Here is a 20,270-nt window from a genome sequence, read left to right on the forward strand (position 1 = left end):
TACCTGACTCGGTTCAAGGTTCCTATTGTACAATAAGCTTTGATAGTTGGATCTTATGGTCCGGTTCGGGTATAATGTACGTAGGCCACACAGAACAGCAAAGCCCAGCACTCAACCCTGCTTATAATAGAGTTATTACCTTCCTATCAGGAAATAACAGAGTTATATATTACTTGTATTCTAAGTCACGCAAACATGTGATGTTACTGCATTTTTCGGAACCCTAAAGATTATAAGACAACTAGATAAAAACAACTAATGACAAACTGTAGTGTATTTCCATTTGAGTGGAGCCTAATGAGAGTCATTCTGAAAAACAGTGATTTCATCCCTGCTACCATGTAAAGAAGCATTGAGTCCCACAATTGTTCTGTGATCCGAAAATTTTCTTTTCCCATAGATTACTTGTATCTAGGTATTTATTTTAAGATACATATTCAGACGTGAGTGTGAAAGTTTTACCTTACAAATATATGAAAAATCCTTGAAAACTATTACAAATATGCAGTCAAGTAACATGCTACAAATACACGGCATCAATCTCTTGTATGCATACGATAATGACACTGAAGTAAGACCTCAAGGTCTGAGATATCAAAAACCCAAACAAATACTTAATATTTTAATGATCGAATTGAATTTGTTAATATAATTGTACTTTTCATGCATATAAATTCTCCTATCAATTATATATATCTATCACATTGATTTAAAACAATATTTTTACTAATATATTTAACGATTAAAAACTTTTTACATAATAGATAAAAGGATAATTAATACATTAATCATACACAAAACTAATAAATAACAGAAGTGTGTAAAACTAATTTTATGAGTGCAAATAAATCTCTCTCGTATGCGTGTATATATATTATACTTTGAGAGAGAAATCGGGTTTTTTCTTTTTAGCTTTTGGCTACACAAGGGTACAATTATAAACAACAAACTAATATATAGAAGCAAAAAACTAAAATGGTAGTACTGCATTTTAGTGTTGTTGCAGCCACTCCTGAATGGCAGAGCGAAGAGCAAGGTTAGGAACGAGATTGGAATGTGCCAGCTTAATATTTGTCATGGGTGAGGTGTCATGTCCACTATCCAACCAACCTCTCAAAGCCTCTGCTTCGTATGTGAAACCATCGGCTGCTACGTGAGGATCTTGCATTACTTCCTGAAATGTAGCAATTACAAGATTTAATTGAAGTTGCAGCTAGTTTGTTGCTCTCTAATCTACAGTCACGACAGTCTTGGTGGGTAATACAAGTTTAACTGGCCAAGTGTTTGCTTTGAAAGAATTATAATAAAATTTTATTCTATTGGATGTCTTCTGTTGTCCCTGTATGCCACATTGGCGAATTGTTTCCTACGGGATGAAAAGAAATCATTTTATTTCTTTCCTAATTACCCAGTTCTATGGGGGAGAGGAAGGTAGAAATTGATCATTGCAGATGTGCTATTCCATGAAGTTTATGAAAGATAGGAGCAGGAATAGATTAGCTTACCTGGAAAATGGGGCAGATAAAATAGGAAGGAGGATGGCATTGCTCTTCAGAACCCAGCTGAAACGAGGATGAGCCTCCACATGAAGCCCTCATTGGCTCCAGCACCCTCCACACATCTGTTGAAAGGTCAGGCCGACACCTCCGATTCATTTCACAGCACCTCAAAGCTAGGTTAGCCAATTGCTCAGCTTGCACAAAAGGCCAATCTCCAGCCAAAGGATCCAAGAGATTTTTCAAACTTCCATTATCTAATGCATATTGCACTTCCTTTATTATACCCAAGGCTTGTCTTCCTGTCAACAACCGTAACAAAATGACTCCAAAAGAGTAAACATCAGCCTTTTGAGTAAGTTCTCCAGTTGAAAGGAACTCTGGATCCATGTATGCGAAAGTTCCTTTGGGGTCAGTTCTACAGCAGATGGTTGTATTGTCGCTTAGCAGACGACAGATTCCAAAGTCACTCAGTTTAGTGACAAAATTAGCATCAAGAAGAATGTTTGCAGGCTTCAAATCACCGTGCACTATGCCATGAGGCTTACTTGAATGAAGGAAGATGAGAACAGAACATAACTCAGTAGCAAGACGGATACGAGTTTGCCATGATAAAGGGGGGGAATTGCCTCTGCAGCTAAGTCGGTCTTCAAGACTTCCATTGGGAAGATATTCATAAATAAGAGTCCAAGCATCAGGACATGCACCAATCAGAGTTACCAGATTTGGATGCCTCATCTTACTCAAAACATCAACCTAAGACACAACCAAAAGATATCATTCAATGCACAAAAAACTCATAACCAGATACAGTTTCAATATTTTAATTGTGCTGTTCTTTGCCACTTGCAAAACGTAAAATATTATGTCATTAACCAAATACAAAATTGATGACACTATCAAAGTAGAAAGCAATGAAGTGTAGGGCTCTTTGTTCTTACAGTCAGGGAATTCAAATGTTTTTTTATTGTGCATATAGCAGTCTCTTTTCTTTTCATTTCAATTCTTACTAGAACTATATATATATATATTTTACACGTACAACATGATACTACTGTTAACAAATAGATAATTTTAAGCTTATTTTTGAGGATGCAGAATTGCTAGAGAGGGAAGAACATAGACAGTCTGAGGCACAAAATACAGTTCCAGGATGGGGGCCAATTAACTTTGAGATATGTACAAGGAATGCTGCAAACACAATAACCAAATAACAGAATCTATAATTAACTCCTTGGGCTTTTTCTGGATATATCATAGGCTCTGAATTTACGACACGGATACCACTAATAATATGTTCAACTAACATGAAGTCCATCCAAACAATAAATAAAACAATACTTAGGGGACTGTACCTCTTGTTGAAATTCCGATGGACCTTGCAAGCTATTAGAATGCAACCTCTTTATAGCCACAGTGGTATGACGCAGATTACCTTTATAAATACTCCCATATCCCCCTTCCCCAATCTTCAGAGAGGGATCAAAGTTGAGAGTTGCTTCCTCAATTTCCGTGAAAGAGAACTCAGTGAAAAACTGATGCATATGTGCACCTGAGGGCTCAGCTCGACTTTTCCGCAACTCTTCAGCCTCTTTGAGTGCATTGTCTCGCTCCATCTGCAATTCGTCTCTTTCTTTCTTATAATTCTGCAAAAGTTCAACAGCTGAGAATATCTTCTCCTGGAGCTCCTTAACCTCCTTTTCAGATTCTGCAATTTGGTTCTCCAGTGATGATTTCTGACCCAAGGCAGCTTGAAGTTCTATCCTGACCTCATCTCGCTGGTTCTTCATCTTGCCAAGTTCGTCTTTTTCTTTTGCTAATGCTTCCTCAATTTCTTTCCTTTGCTTTAACTCTTGTGCATACAGGATTTCTGATGCTTTGACCTGCAAATTAGAAGCTAAGATTAGTTCTTTTACAAAAGGCTAGTTCCTAATAGCACATTTGTGGCATGTGATTTTAGGTGTTTATTTCTTAATCCATAAAATAATGTATTTTTTATTTCATGTAATTAAAGCAAAGTAATATTATTCAAATCATTAAACATAATTAAAATATATTAACTATTTTGATAATTAAATATTACAACAATTAAAGTTTGAATGGAAATAATAATGAAATTCGAACTTTTTTTGGTTACTTTTTAGCTACTAATTGAATAAAAATGCTTAAATGTTTCAACCTTAATGCATCTATTTTACAGTGATAAGTGTTAATTATATTATGAAATACTAGTAAAAAGTTTAGTAAAAATTGAATAATTTAAATAATAGTAAAAGTGTAATTTAACATGATAGAAAGTCTAATTTTAGCTTTGTCAAATGTTTTCCTAATATTAAAAATTTAATAATAAAAATAAAATATTATTCTAATGTTAATGCAGTAATATAATAAAGATTTTTGTTAGTTCAAAATATTTTTGAAACTCGTGCACATATATATATTAATTATACATTACATTAACATTACATTTTATAGCAAGAAAAAGTTACACAGGATTTACCTTTTTCAGATAATAGCATCAAGTACTAATTTCTGACAATCTCCCAATACTGGAAGAGTATTTATGAAATAATCATCTTGTGTTGGTGTGTCTTCTACAGAATTTGAATTTGAAAACTTACCCTACGAATAGACACAAGAGCATCTTTCTCAGCTTCTGAACGCTTCATTGCCTCTTCAAATGCTTCTCTTCTCGAGTTTGTTGCCTCTGCCATTACTTTTTGAAGTTGGTCATAAAGAGTGTTATCAGTAGTTACATCCTATACAAATCAATAAACCATTTGTTTTTCAATAGTATAGATATAAAAGAATTGGCACTGCACCAAGCGGGCTGGTCAGTTTGAGAAAAATAAGAAAGTGAAGCTTAGACAGTCTCAGATATCAGATGAACGCTTTGCACGTACCTGAATATTGGGAAGAGATGACAGATTGAAATTTCCTTCAGCATGAGGAATTAAACTAGACTGTAATCCATTTCCATTCACCTCAGTTCCCATATATGGGACCAAAGCTGCATCAGCCATTCCATTTGAAGAACTTGATGACAAAACTGAATTCTGAGGACTTCTGGATAAACCATCCCATTCATTGGAACTCCCTTCTACATCAGATCTGTTCCACGGAGTTGATAGCCCTTCATTACCATCAGGAGAAGGAAAACCCAGTGTACTTCCCACGTGCCCATAAACATTTTCAGATCTTACTCTACGCAATGAATCCGGTGCAGAAGTAGAGGGTTTTACTCGACTAGTTTGTCGCAGTATTACAGATTGTGACCTGAAGTGATTTTCACTAGATTCAAGGTTTGGACTTGCTGGCAGAGATGATGATGCAACCTTTGTATCAGTTACATCTGAACTTAATTTCCTGTTTCCATATTTTATTTACATTAGTCACTGAAGCAGCCAGTAATAGGTCAATTTCATAATATGGAAATGCAAATGTACTCTATCTCTAACGAGTCAACAACAGACCATCTGGTACAGGCATTCTGTAAAGATGAAAAGCTTGATTCCTTTAAAAGTTAGACACTCATCAAAAGCAAGCATACCTTGTGTAGATAAGAAGCCCTTTGCAGAGAAACCATATTGTGTGGCAGGTATTAGGTGCATTTTCACGCACAAAGATGGCTTTCTTGGACTTGAGGTCAACAACTTTCCTGCAATGGAAAAGGAATAAGGTAAACAACATCTTAAGTGTGCTTCCTAGGGAGCAAGACATGCAAGTCTCTTAGAAGATCCACTGTTGGTCTAGTTGATCCTATGTTGGGATTGAGGATAGATGATTACTTATGTGGTTTATACTTTGAATAATGTTTGTCTGCTGCTCCTCCCATTACAAGCATACGGATCCTATTCTCAGATATCATTTCCAAAATCCCCTGCTCGATAGAATCCCTTTCAATGTACAGCTTCTCTGCTTGCACCTACAGTAAAATAATAGAAGAACAGATTAGAAACTTCCCAAATGAGTTGATTTGGTATTCACAATCGAAATTGAGGACTAAAAACAATAAACTGAAAGAGGTAGTGATCATAGATCAATAATTTTAGCTGAAATTTTCCTGATCTTGATGTGCAGTCACTGCAGATCGCAATCATAAGCTCATATCAGTGTTAATTTGTTCAGAATTAAAAGTTCTTCTAGCACGAATTGAAATTCAACAAGAAGTCAACAATCGTATAAACTAAGGTGAAAGAAGAAACTCATACCCCACGTTGAAGACAAAGCAGAAGGTAATCATTCAGCATCTTCTCCATATTTTTTCTTTCAATTTCCCAGTATGCCTTGACTTCCTGTTCTTCGAGTTTACTAGCAGGAAATTTTGTACCCACTGCAAAACCAAAAACACATAAAACAATTTCTCAATTAGAAAACACAAAATCAAGCAAGAGAAAATAATACAAGTGATACTGTAATAGTTTCGAAATAATCCATTTATCCATCCAATTATTTCAATCGAACAATCACATAAACTAAAGTCCCCGAAAATCAACCAAATGAAGGAAACTTTATTCTTAATTTTTTTTAGTTTTTCACCCCCACCCTTTTTTTTCATCCTGAATAAACTCTAAGCATTAATAAAGAAAAGTCAATTGAAATCAAACTTACTTTCAGAAACCGGAATCATCTTAGCGGGTTGGTGAACATGAATTATGCAAATCTTTTTTCCTCCTGAATGTTGTAAAGCCCAGAACAAAACGGATTTATATTTATCCACATTTTTGCCCACCGCCACATAGATTTTCTCTTCAATTATACGCGCCACCGTTTCCTCCACGATTTCTCTTCCACTCGACAAGATCCCCGGAGCTCTAACGTCGCAAAACCTCATCGAGTTCATGCCTTCAGTTATTGCAGGCACAACACTCACCAGAGCCATGTTGGAATTAATAAAATAATCATAAAGTGTAGATAAAGAAAAATTCTCAACTAAACTCACCAAAAATCTAAACAAAATATACTTTCTCCTCACATCTATGACTGAGGAGCTAAAACCGATGGGGGTTTGGGGAAGATTAAGAGAAGAAGGTGAGGACGGTAAGTTTTTTGTGTTTTAATAGAAGGGAGTCGTTGTCTGTAGTTCCGATGACAACTAAATAAAAACAAGACAATGACTGCAAAATGGATGAGAAATTAACTTTAGATACACAAAAATAAAAATAAAAAAATTTTGAAAGATCGGCAGCCTCCCTTTTTCGTTATCACTGAAAAATTATTACAGTTTTCCCCCTTTTGAGGATCAGTTTCGAAGTCTGTTCCTGATTTTTGATGCGTTGAACTTTCATTTCATTTTATTTATTTCCTTCAAGAAGAAGCTTCCACCGAATTACCGTTGGGCTCCACGTAAGATGTCTTGAAAGTGTAGATTGGGAGGGGGGGGCGCTTGACTATTTTGTTTGTTTATTTATTTATTTATTTGTGATCTTAATCTTTCGAAAATCGATGTTGTATATATTTGATTACTTTGCCGAGTTGATGTTATTTCTAATCCGGTCATCATTTTATTTATGTGTTTATACTGTTTTTAATTAGGTCATCAATTCAATTATAAAATTAAAAAAATGTTACTTCATCCTTAATGACAGAAACATTTACAATAATAGGAATAATAGGAAAGATGTCTGAATTTGGAGTGGAAGACACTGCTAGGTCTCTCAAAACTAAAATGAAATTCTCTTAATATCTTGCACAAAAGAATTAAATTAAAAAATTGGAGACTAAAAGCTCTTATTCGGCGATAAATGATTTCAAAACCTTGTCCGACGATTGTATGGGTGATGCTGATGGCTCTAACGTGGACCGTAACACCAAAAAAGTTAGATTCAAAGATATAGGAGATGATTCAGCAGAAAGCATGGGTGGTTGATACGGCCTTGGCGAGCAAAATTTCTTGGAAAGATAAATTGTTGGGAAGGAAAAACACCAGATCTTTGGCCGCCTCCAAGATCTCGGATGGTGCTACTGATGTGGACTTAAATTTTGAAGATGGAGACATTCTAAAATCTACCATCAACGGTATTCTAACCATCGACTTCTCTAAACGAATTAAGAAAATCTTGGTTAAGGATATAGAGACCACAAATGTGGTGAAATTGTTGGGGGCGCAATATAGGAAATGGAGTTCTTTAAAATCGGATTTCCAGTCTCTAGAAACCCTCTCAACCTTTTCGTTTAATGGATGTGGGAAACAACTACTATTTGGTCTGTTTCCAAAACAAAGATGATTATGAGAAGATTTTGACGTAAGAACCATGAATAGTGTTTGGACACTACCTTAAAGTTCAGTCGTGGACGGTGGACTTTAACCCGTCGAAGCCCATCTCGAGCATGGTTCTGGCCTAGATCTGATTTTTGGGGTTTCCTGGATTCCTGTATAAGAAACAGGTTTTAGAGGAGATCGAAAGTTTGGTCGAAAAAGTGGCCAAAATGGATATTAAAACAGACAGTGGAGGAAGGGGTCAATTCACTAGGATGGTGGTGTTTGTTGACCTGGAAAAATCGTTAACCTCGCAAGTTCTAGTCAATGGTCAAATGCAAAGAGTAAAGTTTGAGGCTCTACTTGCGGTTTGTTTTACCTGTGGCAAATATGGACATCTAAAAACCCTTTGCCCTTCTTCTTTGACAGGTCGGAGCACTGATGGTGGTCTAGGAGGAGTCTCTGAGTTAGTGGTAATGAGTCAGCTCCAGCAACGACAGAGGAAGTGTTTGGCCCATAGATGATCGTTGAGTGTATATCTAGGCGTAATCAGGCTGAAAACCGTAATCAAAACGTAAAAATCTTGAATGACTCCAGATTTGTTGCGTTGGAAAACGAGTCGACGAGATTGGAGGGGGAACAACCTAGAATTATGGAAACTAGGTTCCAGCAAGGGGAGTTTCTAAAAGAAAAAATATGGTGTAACAGCCCGGTTTAGACTTTAGTCAGACAGTGGTTTCAGGACCACAAATTTGAGTCAGAAAAATATTTTAATAATATTTTCCGTGCTTATAGTGAATTGACATGTGTGAAATTTTCGTGATTTGATTTATCCGTTTGTGTGTTTAATTTGGAAAAGAAAGGGCTTAATCGCGTAAAATGCAAAAGTGGCTAACTAATTGTTAAAGTACTATTTTGCTATGGCTTTTATTATGTGGGGTCCTTATGTTGATATTTAGCCATTAGAATTATGCATGGACACATTTAGACAACCATTATAAAAGTTATAATTAAATACTTATGGTTAAAATAGTAAAAAGTAAAGTAATATGTAATAAAATAAATAAAACATGTTAGTGGATGATTCATTCATCCATATTGCCGAATCTTGAAAGAAAAAAAGAAAGAAATAAGCAAGCTAGGGTTCGGCCATTTCAATCTTTGATTAAGGTATGTTAGTTGATCGGTTTTTGATAATTCTTATGTTTTTGAGATCGTTGCTTCGTGTTTTAGCTAGCTCATGCTCTAATTTTTGGTATTGTTGATGAATTTAAAATTTGCCGTTGATGAATTTAAAATTTGCCATTGATGATAGCTAGTGGTTTTTGTTGTTTGATGATGGAAAATAAATCTTTGATTTTTGATTATTATGTTTAATGAAGTGATTTTTGATAAAAATCCAAATTAGGGATTTATTTGTGAAATTAGAAAATTTAAGGATTAAAATGTGAAATAAATAAAATTAATGGGCTGCTAAGGTCATAGGGAGAATTCGGGCTCACTAGATTTTAATGAAATTTTGAGTATTTTGTGTTGTTTTGAAATAGGGACTAAATTGTGAAAATGTGAAATGTTAGGGGCTAAAGTGAAAAATGCCCAATTATGTGTTTTTTGGATGTAATTGAAGGAATTTGTAATTAAATAAGTTAAATTTGAATTGGTTTAGATAAAGAAAAGAAGAAATTGGATTTGGATCGGGGGAAGTCGAAAGTTGTTGATTAGTCGTTCCGGTCCGTTCGTGTCAGTACGAGGTAAGTACATAAGTAATTATATATCGTTAAATTTGAATGTATATATTTTATAAGTGCCGAATTGAATTATTAAAAATGTATGTGTATATGTCGAATTGAATTAAGGATTGGAGTATTACTTATGAGTTTGAATCGATCGAATTATAACGTCCGAAAGCCCAGTACGAAACTTAGGGATAGTTAGGATACTTATGCCATGACAGAGGATTCCGATATGTGATTACGTGTAAGACCACATCTAGGACGTTGGCATCGATTTACGATTTACGATTTACGTGTAAGACCATGTTTGGGATATCGGCATCGTATAGGAGTTCGTGTAAAACCCTGTCGGGGACAGTAGCATCGATATTTGATTTCATGTAAGACCACGTCTGGGACATTGGCATTGAATGAGCTTTTCGAGTTATCCGAGTATTCTATTTAATTCTAAAGGGTTCATGAATTTAGTATATATGCATGAATTTAGTATCCAGTAAGACTTTGCGTGTAGAGTCTAGTGAATTTGTGATTAGAGTATCGAACCCCCTTGGCAAAAAGTGTCTTAATTGATAAAATGTGCAAGAATTGTCCGTTAATGATTCGAGATATCTGTTTTTTGGCTAATCTGATGCTGTTAACTTTTGATGAATTTGATATAATTCTGGGCATGGATTGGCTAACTTTGCACAATGCTATAGTGAATTTCAAACAGAAAACTATTGATTTGAGATGCAAGAATGATGAGATAATCCGAATTGAGTCCAGTGATCTGAACAGGTTGCCAGAGTGATATCTACAATGAAAGCTTTGAATTATGTGAAAAAGGGATGCGAAGCCTATTTTGCTTTTGTGATTGATTCGAATGTGACAGATAAGAAATTAGAATCAGTGCCTGTTTTTGTGAGTTTCTTGATGTGTTTCCTGAAGAGTTACTGGGGTTGTCGTCGATCCGAAAGGTTGAGTTTGGTATTGAATTAGTACCTGGGACAACTCCGATTTCGATAGCCCCGTAAATAATGGCTCCGACCAAATTGAAAGAATTAAAGTCTCAGTTGCAAGAATTGACAGATAGAAGGTTCACTAGACCTAGTATCTCACCTTGAAGTGCTCCGGTTCTGTTTGTGAGAAAGAAAGATTGCACGATGAGAATGTGCATTGATTATCGTCAGTTGAACAAAGTGGCTATAAAGAACAAATATCCTCTACCTAGAATTGATGATTTGTTTGATCAGTTGAAAGGTGCTACTGTGTTTTCAAAGATAGATTTGAGATCGGGTTATTATCAGGTGCGAGTTAAAGACTCCAATGTGTCGAAAACTACTTACCGAATGAGGTACGGACACTATGAGTTTTTGGTTATGCCTTTCAGACTTACAAACGCACCTGCTACTTTTATGGATCTAATGAATCGGATCTTCAGATAGTATTTGGATCAATTTGTAGTTGTGTTCATAGATGATATCCTGATTTATTCCCGTGATGAATCTGAGCATGTCGGACATCTGAGAATAGTACTACAGACTTTGTGTGATAAACAGTTGTATGCGAAGTTCAGTAAATGTGAGTTTTGGTTGCGAGAAGTCAGTTTCCTGGGACATGTTGTATCAGCATCTGGTATTCGGGTTGATCCGAGCAAGATTTCGGCAATATTAGATTGGAAACCTTTGAGAAGTGTTTCAGAAGTTCGAAGTTTTCTGGGACTCGCTAGTTACTATAAACGGCTTGTAAAATGTTTCTCTATAATTGCAACCACAATGACAAGACTAGTTCAGAAAGATGTTAAATTTGAGTGGTCAGAAAAGTGTCAGAAAAGTTTTGATCAGTTGAAATCTTTGTTGACAGAAGCTTCAGTACTAGTTCAGCCAAAGTCAGGAAAGGAATTTGTAATTTATAGTGATGCATCGTTGAATGGACTGGGATGTGTTTTGATGCAGGAAGACAAAGTTATAGCTTATGCCTCGAGACAGTTAAAGTTCCAGGAAAAGAACTATTGGACACACGATCTGGAATTGGCAACTATTGTATTTGCATTGAAGATTTGGTGTCACTATCTGTTCGGTGAGAAATGTCATGTATATTCAGATCATAAAAGCTTGAAATACTTGATGACCCAAAAAGATTTGAATTTGCGACAGAGAAGATGGTTAGAACTGTTAAAAGACTACGAGCTTGTTATTGATTATCATCCGGGAAAAGTAAATGTTGTTGCTGATGCTTTGAGTCGGAAATCACTATTTTCGTTACGTGCTATGAATGCTCAAATGTCTATGTCTGATGATGGTGCAGTTTTAGCTGAATTGAAAGCGGGGCCTTTATTCTTACAACAGATTTATGATGCTTAGAATGTAGATAATGAGATATTAGCGAGACGAGCTCAATGTGTTTTGAATACTGATTCAGAGTTTCAAATTGATGCTGAGGGTTGTTTGAGGTTCAGAGACTGAATTTGTGTTCCGAGAAATTTAGAGTTGATTAAGATGATTTTGAATGAAGCTCACAGCAGTAGACTATCGGTACATTTGGGAAGTACAAAAATGTACAACGATTTAAAACAACTTTATTGGTGGCCTGGTATGAAGAATGATATCTCTGAATATGTTTTGAAATGTTTAATCTATCAGCAAGTCAAAGCCGAACATCAGGTATCGTCTGGGTTACTATAGCCAATTATGATTCCCAAGCGGAAATGGGATAGAATCACGATGGATTTTGTAATAGGTTTGCCTTTGTCACTGAGTAAGAAAGATACAATCTGGGTAGTTGTCGACAGATTGACTAAATCAGCTCATTTCATTCCAGTACGCACAGATTATTCGCTTGATAAGTTGGTTGAATTATATATTTCTCAGGTTGTGAAATTGCACGGAGTACCTATATCTATTGTTTCGGACAGAGATTCGAGATTCACATCGCGGTTTTGGAAGAAACTGTAAGATGCACTAGGTACGAAATGAAACTTTAGTACTGCTTTTCACCCACAGACGGATGGTCTATCCGAGAGAATTATTCAGATACTTGAGGATATGTTGAGATGTTGCATTCTTGAGTTTGAAGGTACGTGGGAACGATATTTGCCACTGATTGAATTTGCGTATAATAATAGTTTTCAATCGAGTATCAAAATGGCACCTTATGAGGCTTTGTATGGTCGCAAATGTTGAACACCTTTGTATTAGACTGAGCTTAGTGAGAATAAGATACACGGGGTCGATTTAATCAAAAATACTAAACAAAAAGTAAAAGTGATTCGCGATAGTCTGAAAGCAGCATCAGATCGTCAGAAATCGTATGCAGACTTGAAATGGAAAGATATTGAGTTTCAGATCGGGGATAAAGTGTTTTTGAAAGTCTCACCGTGAAAGAAAAATACTCCGATTCGGTCGTAAAGGCAAATTGAGTATGAGATTCATTGGGTTGTATGAGATTATTAAGCGTATCGGGCTAGTTGCTTAGAGATTGTTGTTGCCACCTGAGTTAGAAAAGATACACAATGTGCCTCACATATCGATGCTTCGATGATACAGATCTGATCCTTCACACATAATTTTTTCGTCAAAGATAGAAATTCAGTCTGATATGACTTATAAAGAAAAACTGATTCGTATATTAGCTCACAAGATTAAAGAAATGCGAAATAAGAAAATTTCGTTGGTAAAAGTAATGTGGCACCAGCATGATGTTGAAGAAGCTACTTGAGAGCCCGAGGATGCTATAAGAGAACGTTACCCAAACCTATTCGCTGGTAAGATTTTCAAGAATGAAAATCCCTAAGGGGGGAGAGTTGTAATAGCCCGGTTTAGACCCTAGTCGGACAGTGGTTTCAGGACCACAAATCCGATTCAGAAAAATATTTTAATATTATTTTTTGTGCTTATAGTATGTGAATTGACATGTGTGAAATTTTCATGATTTGATTTATCTGTTTGTGTGTTTAATTTGGAAAAAAAAGGCTTAATCACGTAAAATGCAAAAGTGGATAGCTAATTGTTAAAATGTTATTTTGCTATGGCTTTTATTATGTGGGGTCCTTATGTTGATATTTAGCCATTAGAATATGTATGGACACATTTAGACAACCATTATAAAAGTTATAATTAAATACTTAAGGTTAAAATAGTAAAAAGTAAAGTAATATGTAATAAAATAAATAAAACATGTTAGTGGATGATTCATTCATCCATATTGCCGAATCTTGAAAGAAAAAAAGAAAGAAATAAGCAAGCTAGGGTTCGGCCATTTCAATCTTTGATTAAGGTATGTTAGTTGATCGGTTTTTGATAATTTTTATGTTTTTAATATCGTTGCTTTGTGTTTTAGGTAGCCCATGCTCTAATTTTTGGTATTCTTGATGAATTTGATATTTGCCGTTGATGATAGCTTGTGGTTCTTTTTGTTTGATGATGGAAAATAAATCTTTGATGTTTGATTATTATGTTTAATGAAGTGATTTTTGATAAAAAAAATCCAAATTAGGGATTTATTTGTGAAATTAGAAAATTTAATCGTCAAAATGTGAAATAAATAAAATTAATAGGCTGCTAGGGACATAGGGAGAATTCGGCCTAACTAGATTTTAATGAAATTTTGAGTATTTTGTGTTGTTTTGAAATAGGGACTAAATTGTGAAAATGTGAAATGTTAGGGGCTAAAGTGAAAAATGCCCAATTATGTGTTTTTGGATGTAATTGAAGGAATTTGTAATTAAATAAGTTAAATTTGAATTGGTTTAGATCAAGAAAAGAAGAAATCAAATTTGGATCGGGGGAAATCGAAAGTTGTTGATTAGTCGTTCTGGTCTGTTCGTGTCAGTACGAGGTAAGTACATAAGTAATTATATATCGTTAAATTTGAATGTATATATTTATAAGTGTCGAATTGAATTATTACAAATGTATGTTTATATGCCGAATTGAATTAAGCACGGGAGTATTACTTATGAGTTTGAATCGATCGAATTACTACGTTCGAAAGCCCTGTACGAACCTTAGGAATAGTTAGGATACTTATGTCATGACATAGGATTCCGATATGTGATTACGTGTAAGACCACTTTTGAGATGTTGGCATCGATTTGCGATTTACATGTAAGACCATTTCTGGGACATCGACATCGTATAGGAGTTCGTGTAAGACCCTGTCAGGGACAATGGCATCGATATTTGATTTCATGTAAGACCACGTCTGGGATGTTGGCATTGAATGAGCTTTTCGAGTTATTCGAATATCCTATTTAATTCGAAAGGGTTCAACAGGCAATATCGAGTTAAGATCGAACGTAAAAACGAGCTAAATGGTTCAGGCACGTACAAAGTTTAATGATTATGAAAAAGGTAAGAGTTGATATATGATGTGATCATAAGAATTACATGAGAAATGTGATTGTACATGTGTATGGAACTAATTAGATTCGGTTATTTCGAATTGAATTATGGGTGTAATCGTGATGTTTTATTTGCTTATGACTTACTAAGCTATTCAAGCTTACTTTGTGTGTTTATTCAACATTTTATAGACTATTATTCGATACTGTTGAAGTTTGTAATGAAGACATATGGCATGTATAGGCTAGTTTTGATATGTTGGGTTTTGAAATTTTATGTATAAATAGCCATGCGAAAATGGCTTGATCTTGATGTTCATGTTTGTGAGAATTCAGTCATGTTTTAAGCTTATTATGGAAATATGTTTCATGGTATATAATGCATAAGTTCTTATAAACTAAGTTAGGTGTAATTGATGGTTTGTATATTGGTTGATTATGTATGATTTGTGAAGGCAAAGTATGCATATAATTTATGCTGGAGTGGTTAGTTATTTAGGTTCGGTTTCTAAATGGCAAATAATGAATATGTTTTAGGTAAATGTCGTTAATCTCATGTGTAACTTTAAAGTTACATTTTGATGTTTGCATTAGGCTATGAAACGGTATAATTATATTAATAGTGAATGGTAATATTAGTATAAATTTTGAGGTTAATTTTGTTAGCCGAATAGAAATGAAAATTTGTTATGTATGTGTAATTTTGACATGATGCAAACCTAATGAATTTTGGCATGTTTTAATTTGGTAGATATGTTTTAAAATGGTTCAATCGGTTATGGTAATATGCGCGTGATTTTTGTAATGTGAAAAGAGGTATATTTGGTCATGTGATAATGCTAGCTAATGTCTTTTATGTTAATGAATATTATGCCATTTGATATGATTGGTATGGATTAAATATGCGGATGGGTATAGATACGCAAAATAATATGTTTAGCATTTAGTTAAAGAAATGAACTTGAACTATAGGAAGTATTAATGCTTGTTTGGTTCATAAGATGAAAAATGTTGGTTTATGATTTAGTTATTCGCATGCTATGAAATATGATGGTCATAAGGTTCGAATTATGTATCTATAAAGCATATGTAGTATGGTTTTGATGCAAGTTATTTGATTCGAAAATTTGATTATATCCATAATATTGATATGGTTGAATTTTGAAACATGGTTTGTATATGTAATATGATTAATAATGTATGTTTGATTTTAATTAGTTATGTGCTTATATATATACGAGTTTGACTTATACGAATGAGTGGATGATTGTTATTTGAATTTGATTGAAAATTATTATAAAAAAAATTTCGTGCTTGAGTTAATATAATTTGTTAATAAATTGAAATGAATGATTATTTTGAGTTGTGTTTAGGTCGATAATGCCTCGTGACCATAATCTGATGACAGATACGGGTTAGGGTTGTTACATATGGGGCCAAAATATGGGTCGTTGGGGAAAGGAAGCTCGGGTACAAGGCTGTTGGGCCAAAGTAGTGAGAATTGATCTAAAAGGTCATCAATGGTAAATAGTAGAACTGGGCTTGGAACGGGTTCTACTAATTAGGATCTGGTGAAGTTTAGGTCACAACCGGGTTTAGACCATGGGTTGATCCAAGCTAGGACCAAACATCATTTGGATGCTACACCCCTTACTATTGCTCATGATACCTTGGGGGTATCAGTGAACTTGGACCAACCTATCAATCATGAACTTGGATGCAATCCACGAGTCCCACTTCTAGAAGTTATAAATTCTATGGCTAAGCTCTTTAGTGCTCAAGTGGAAACCCCATCTACTAAGCCAGACGTCCAAGATAGTGGTGTGAAAGCATCTGCTACTTCTTAGCAGTTGGCTTTCTCTTTCTCTTTTTTTATTTTCTTTATGAATTTTACTATCATATCTTAGAATTGCCAAGATTATGCCAGTTCAAAGTTTCTCTGTGTTTTCTGATAATATAATCGTAAACATAGGCCTAATTTGATTGGCCTCTTAGAAAAAAGGGTTAGTGGTGAGAAAGCAGATTTGATTATTGTGAAGCTTGGTTTTCAATACTCACATCGTGTGGAGGCTATTGGGTTTTCGGGTGGTATTTGGATTGGATGGAGGGAGCCGTTTTGTGTTGAGGTTCTCAAAATTCATCCCTAATTTGTTATAGCCAAAGTCCCTGATAATATTTTTAGGCAACCTTTCTTAGTCACTTTGGGAGGCCTTACACAGAATGTTCTATTGGATGAATATCTGTGGATGGCGATTGGTGATTTTAACGCTATTCTTTTCTCTAGTAAAAATAGAGGAGGGTGGACCTTAGGTAAAATGTGTCCTTTATTTGGGGATTTTATGGAATCAACTTAGTTGTATGATTTGAGCTTTAAAGGCTCGCAATTCACGTGGCATAGAGGAGGAATTATTGAGCATTTGGATAGAGCTATCTGCAATGATGCATGAAATTTTACTTTTCCGAATTCTATGGTGGCACACCTACCGTGGCTTAAATCCAATCATAAACCTTTATGTTTGTCACTAATGCCTGAGTACCACTCCTCCAAAGGGCGTCCTTTTAGGTTCTTAATGGATTGGGTCGAGCATCCAACTTTCTCAAATTTTGTCAAAGGTAATTGGAGAGGTTCTACTAACATGTCGACAGTTTATTCTGAGTTTACAGATTAGGTTAAATAATGGAAAAAGGAGGTGTATGGCCACATGAATACTTGTAAGAAGCATCTGACTTGGAAGTTAAAAAATGTTGAGATAGGGCTTAATAGAATGAACTCTACTTATCTTAATCAGGTTGGGATAGAGGTAGGAGAGGAATTGAAAATGTGTTACATCGTGAGGAAGTCTTATGGTGTCAAAAGGCTCGTTGTGACTGTTTGGTGTTAGGGGATCATAACACCAAATTTTTTCATATGCGCACTTTGAGAAGAAGAAAACATAATAGAATTATTGCCTTGAAGAATGATATGGGTGAGTGGGTGTTGGATGAGGATCAATTGAAGCTTGAAGCGGTTAAGTTCTTTGAGAAATTGTATGGTGAAAACCCTGGGCCAATGAAAGGGCTTCCCCCTAATGCCTTTTCGCGTCTCAATGAGAGAGATGTTACTCTCCTAAATAAACCAATCTGTGACGAGGAAATCAAAGCTGCTCTTTTTTATATGGCTCATTTGAAGGCTATCGAAAGTGATGGTTACCATGCTTTATTTTATCAGAGCCAATGGGAACATGTGGGTGCCTCCGGTTGCACTTGGGTCAAGGGCCTTTTTTAAGGCAAAAGCATTGACTTGGATATGAATAATTCACTTATTGTGCTTATCCCTAAGGTGCAAAATTCAAAATAATTCTCTCAATTTTGGCTAATTAGTCTCTGTTCTGTCATTTATAAACTGATCATGAAGATCATTACAAACCAGTTTAAAGTGGTCTTTCTGAGGATCATTGCTCCTGAATAGACTAGGTTTGTAGCAGGTCGAAATATCACTGATAACATTGTCATCGCTCAAGAGGTTATTCACTCTATGAGGAGTACACAAGAGAACAGGAGATGGATGACCATCAAAATTGATCTAGAGAAAGCATATGATTGTGTGTGTTGGGACTTCATTGGTGCCTCGTTACAGGCTGCAGGTATTTCTAATTTTTTACGTAATGTTATTATATTTGCAATTTCGAATTCCACAATGCAGGTTTTGTGGAACGGGGTCCCAACTCAGAAATTTCAACCGGCTAGGTGTGTTCGACAGGGATGTCCATTATCCCCTTATTTGTTTATTCTCTGTATGGAATGGCTAGGTCAAAGTATTCGTTCTACAATTGACGTTGGGATATGGTCCTCTATCTGTCTGTCTCGCATCGGCCCACCGCTATCTCATCTTTTTTTCGCAGATGATTTGATATTATTTGGTCATGCTAAAAAACACCAAGCCTAGATCATCAAAGGCATTCTTGACAAGTTTTGTGATGTTCCGGGTCACAAGATTAATATGTGGAAAATAAACATCTTTTCAAAAGGCATAGATGGTAGCCTAGGGAAACGCATAAGCAGATATTTTGGTTTTCAGGAAGTAATCTGGGATTTTATCTTGGGGTGCCCCTTTTCCATGAAAAGGTCACTAATATCACGCTGTGTTTCATGGTAGATAAGGTGCGTAGTAAGTTGTCTAGCTTGGATGCCAGTCAACTCTCATTAGTTGGTAGGGTGACTTTGGCTCAATCAGTCCTACTTTCGATTCCAAGCTATTTTATGCATACAATGATGGTTCCCAAAGGCTTATATGATGAGATCAAATGCCTGGTTTGAAAGTTTGTTTGGGGGAATATAATGCTGGTTCCAAGATGGCTTTGGAAAGATAGGGCTCGGTGTGTCAACCTAAATCGCAATGGTGGTCTTGATCTGAGGCATTTGAAGGATCATAACACGTCCTTCATGATGAAGGTTGGTTTCAGCATTGTTTCAAATTCTATTGCTCTTTAGGTTCGGGTTCTATGATCAAAGTATGGGGTTATAAGTGGCCTGCCTGAGAATCTTTCAAGAGGACATTCTTTTTTATGGAGATCCTTATCTAAGGTATGGCCCTTCATTTGTGAGAATTTATTATGGGCTATTGGGGATAGGAACTCTATTAATTGTTGGCATGGCCCTTGGATTCCAAATTATGGACCTTTGTATAAACATATTCCATCTACTTATAAACATAACATAGATTTCCCTCTTAAAGATATGATTACAAATGATGGTTCATGGAATTCAGACCTTTTTAGACTTTGGGTTTCCGAAGAGGTAATCAATAGGATTGTTAGTGTCCCATCACCTCACTCATATTTTGGCCCTGATAGAATTATATGCGAAGCTTCATCTATTGGTTATTTTTCCCTAAAAAATGCCTATGGTAAAATTTGAGAGGGTACCTTAAACCCTAAAAAGCCAATTTAGGAACTAGTTTGGAAGTTCAAAGGTCCACAACAAATTCGTTTTTTTCATTTTGCTTCCCTTAAACAACGTTTTCTTACAAATACTGAAAGGGTAAGGAGAGGAGTTGGGAATGACAGTTCATATGGTTTATATGGACATTAGTCTGAGGGGTGTTGCATGTCCTCAGGGACTACCTTGCTGCTAGGGGCATTTAGGACAAGCTTATTCCAGAAAGAGCGCTCTCTAATTTCTACACTGGATTTTTACATGAATAAATGACGGAAAACCTTTAGAATCATCAGCCTTTTAATATGAATGGGGTTGATTGGTCGTGCCTCTTTGGGATTATCTCTTGGTGCATTTGGAATAATCCTAACTTTTTTACTAGAGTATTAACAAGGTTATTAAAGCCTCTTACAATTGGGCAAGACAATATACTTCTGTTTTAAAGACACTGCCGTATAAGGTCCAAAGTTCTTTCACTAGCCTATACATTAACAAAACTTGGGTGTATCTAAACACGGATGGTTCGGTTAGACATGATGAAGGTTTTGCTATAGCTGGAAGATTAGCACGATATCATAATGGTAAATGAATCATTGCATTTTGCAGAT

At 35.5% G+C, this 20,270-nt stretch overlaps 1 protein-coding gene across 2 annotated transcripts; it reads right to left on the minus strand.

Annotated features, from left to right (window-relative positions):
- Positions 1–734: 734 nt before the first annotated feature.
- On the minus strand, positions 735–6,781 carry LOC107952768 (U-box domain-containing protein 33). Of its 2 annotated transcripts, none has more exons than XM_016887938.2 (9): positions 6,108–6,781; positions 5,708–5,829; positions 5,300–5,421; positions 5,047–5,154; positions 4,400–4,862; positions 4,118–4,255; positions 2,852–3,379; positions 1,506–2,252; positions 735–1,174 (listed from the first exon to the last, which is right to left on the minus strand). In XM_016887938.2, exons 1-9 carry the CDS (start codon positions 6,376–6,378, stop codon positions 992–994), a joined length of 2,682 nt encoding a protein of 893 aa, XP_016743427.2. In that variant the 5' UTR covers positions 6,379–6,781; the 3' UTR covers positions 735–991. The 2 variants fall into 2 exon arrangements, with proteins under 2 accessions (XP_016743427.2, XP_016743426.2); XM_016887937.2 differs by having other exon boundaries at positions 5,285–5,421; positions 6,108–6,778.
- Positions 6,782–20,270: the final 13,489 nt, after the last annotated feature.

Source organism: Gossypium hirsutum, chromosome D07 (genome assembly GCF_007990345.1).
Source record: "Gossypium hirsutum isolate 1008001.06 chromosome D07, Gossypium_hirsutum_v2.1, whole genome shotgun sequence".
In the NCBI taxonomy this organism is placed as follows: domain Eukaryota; kingdom Viridiplantae; phylum Streptophyta; class Magnoliopsida; order Malvales; family Malvaceae; genus Gossypium; species Gossypium hirsutum.

Excerpts from the sequence above, each read along its gene's own strand:
- LOC107952768 (XM_016887937.2), bottom strand. The coding sequence starts at position 6,378 with ATGGCTCTGGTGAGTGTTGTGCCTGCAATAACTGAAGGCATGAACTCG. Across the intron at positions 5,155-5,284 it reads TCAAAGTATAAACCACATAA|GAAAGTTGTTGACCTCAAGT; the intron begins GTAATCATCTAT and ends TTTCCATTGCAG. Across the intron at positions 4,256-4,399 it reads CATCTCTTCCCAATATTCAG|GATGTAACTACTGATAACAC; the intron begins GTACGTGCAAAG and ends TGATTTGTATAG.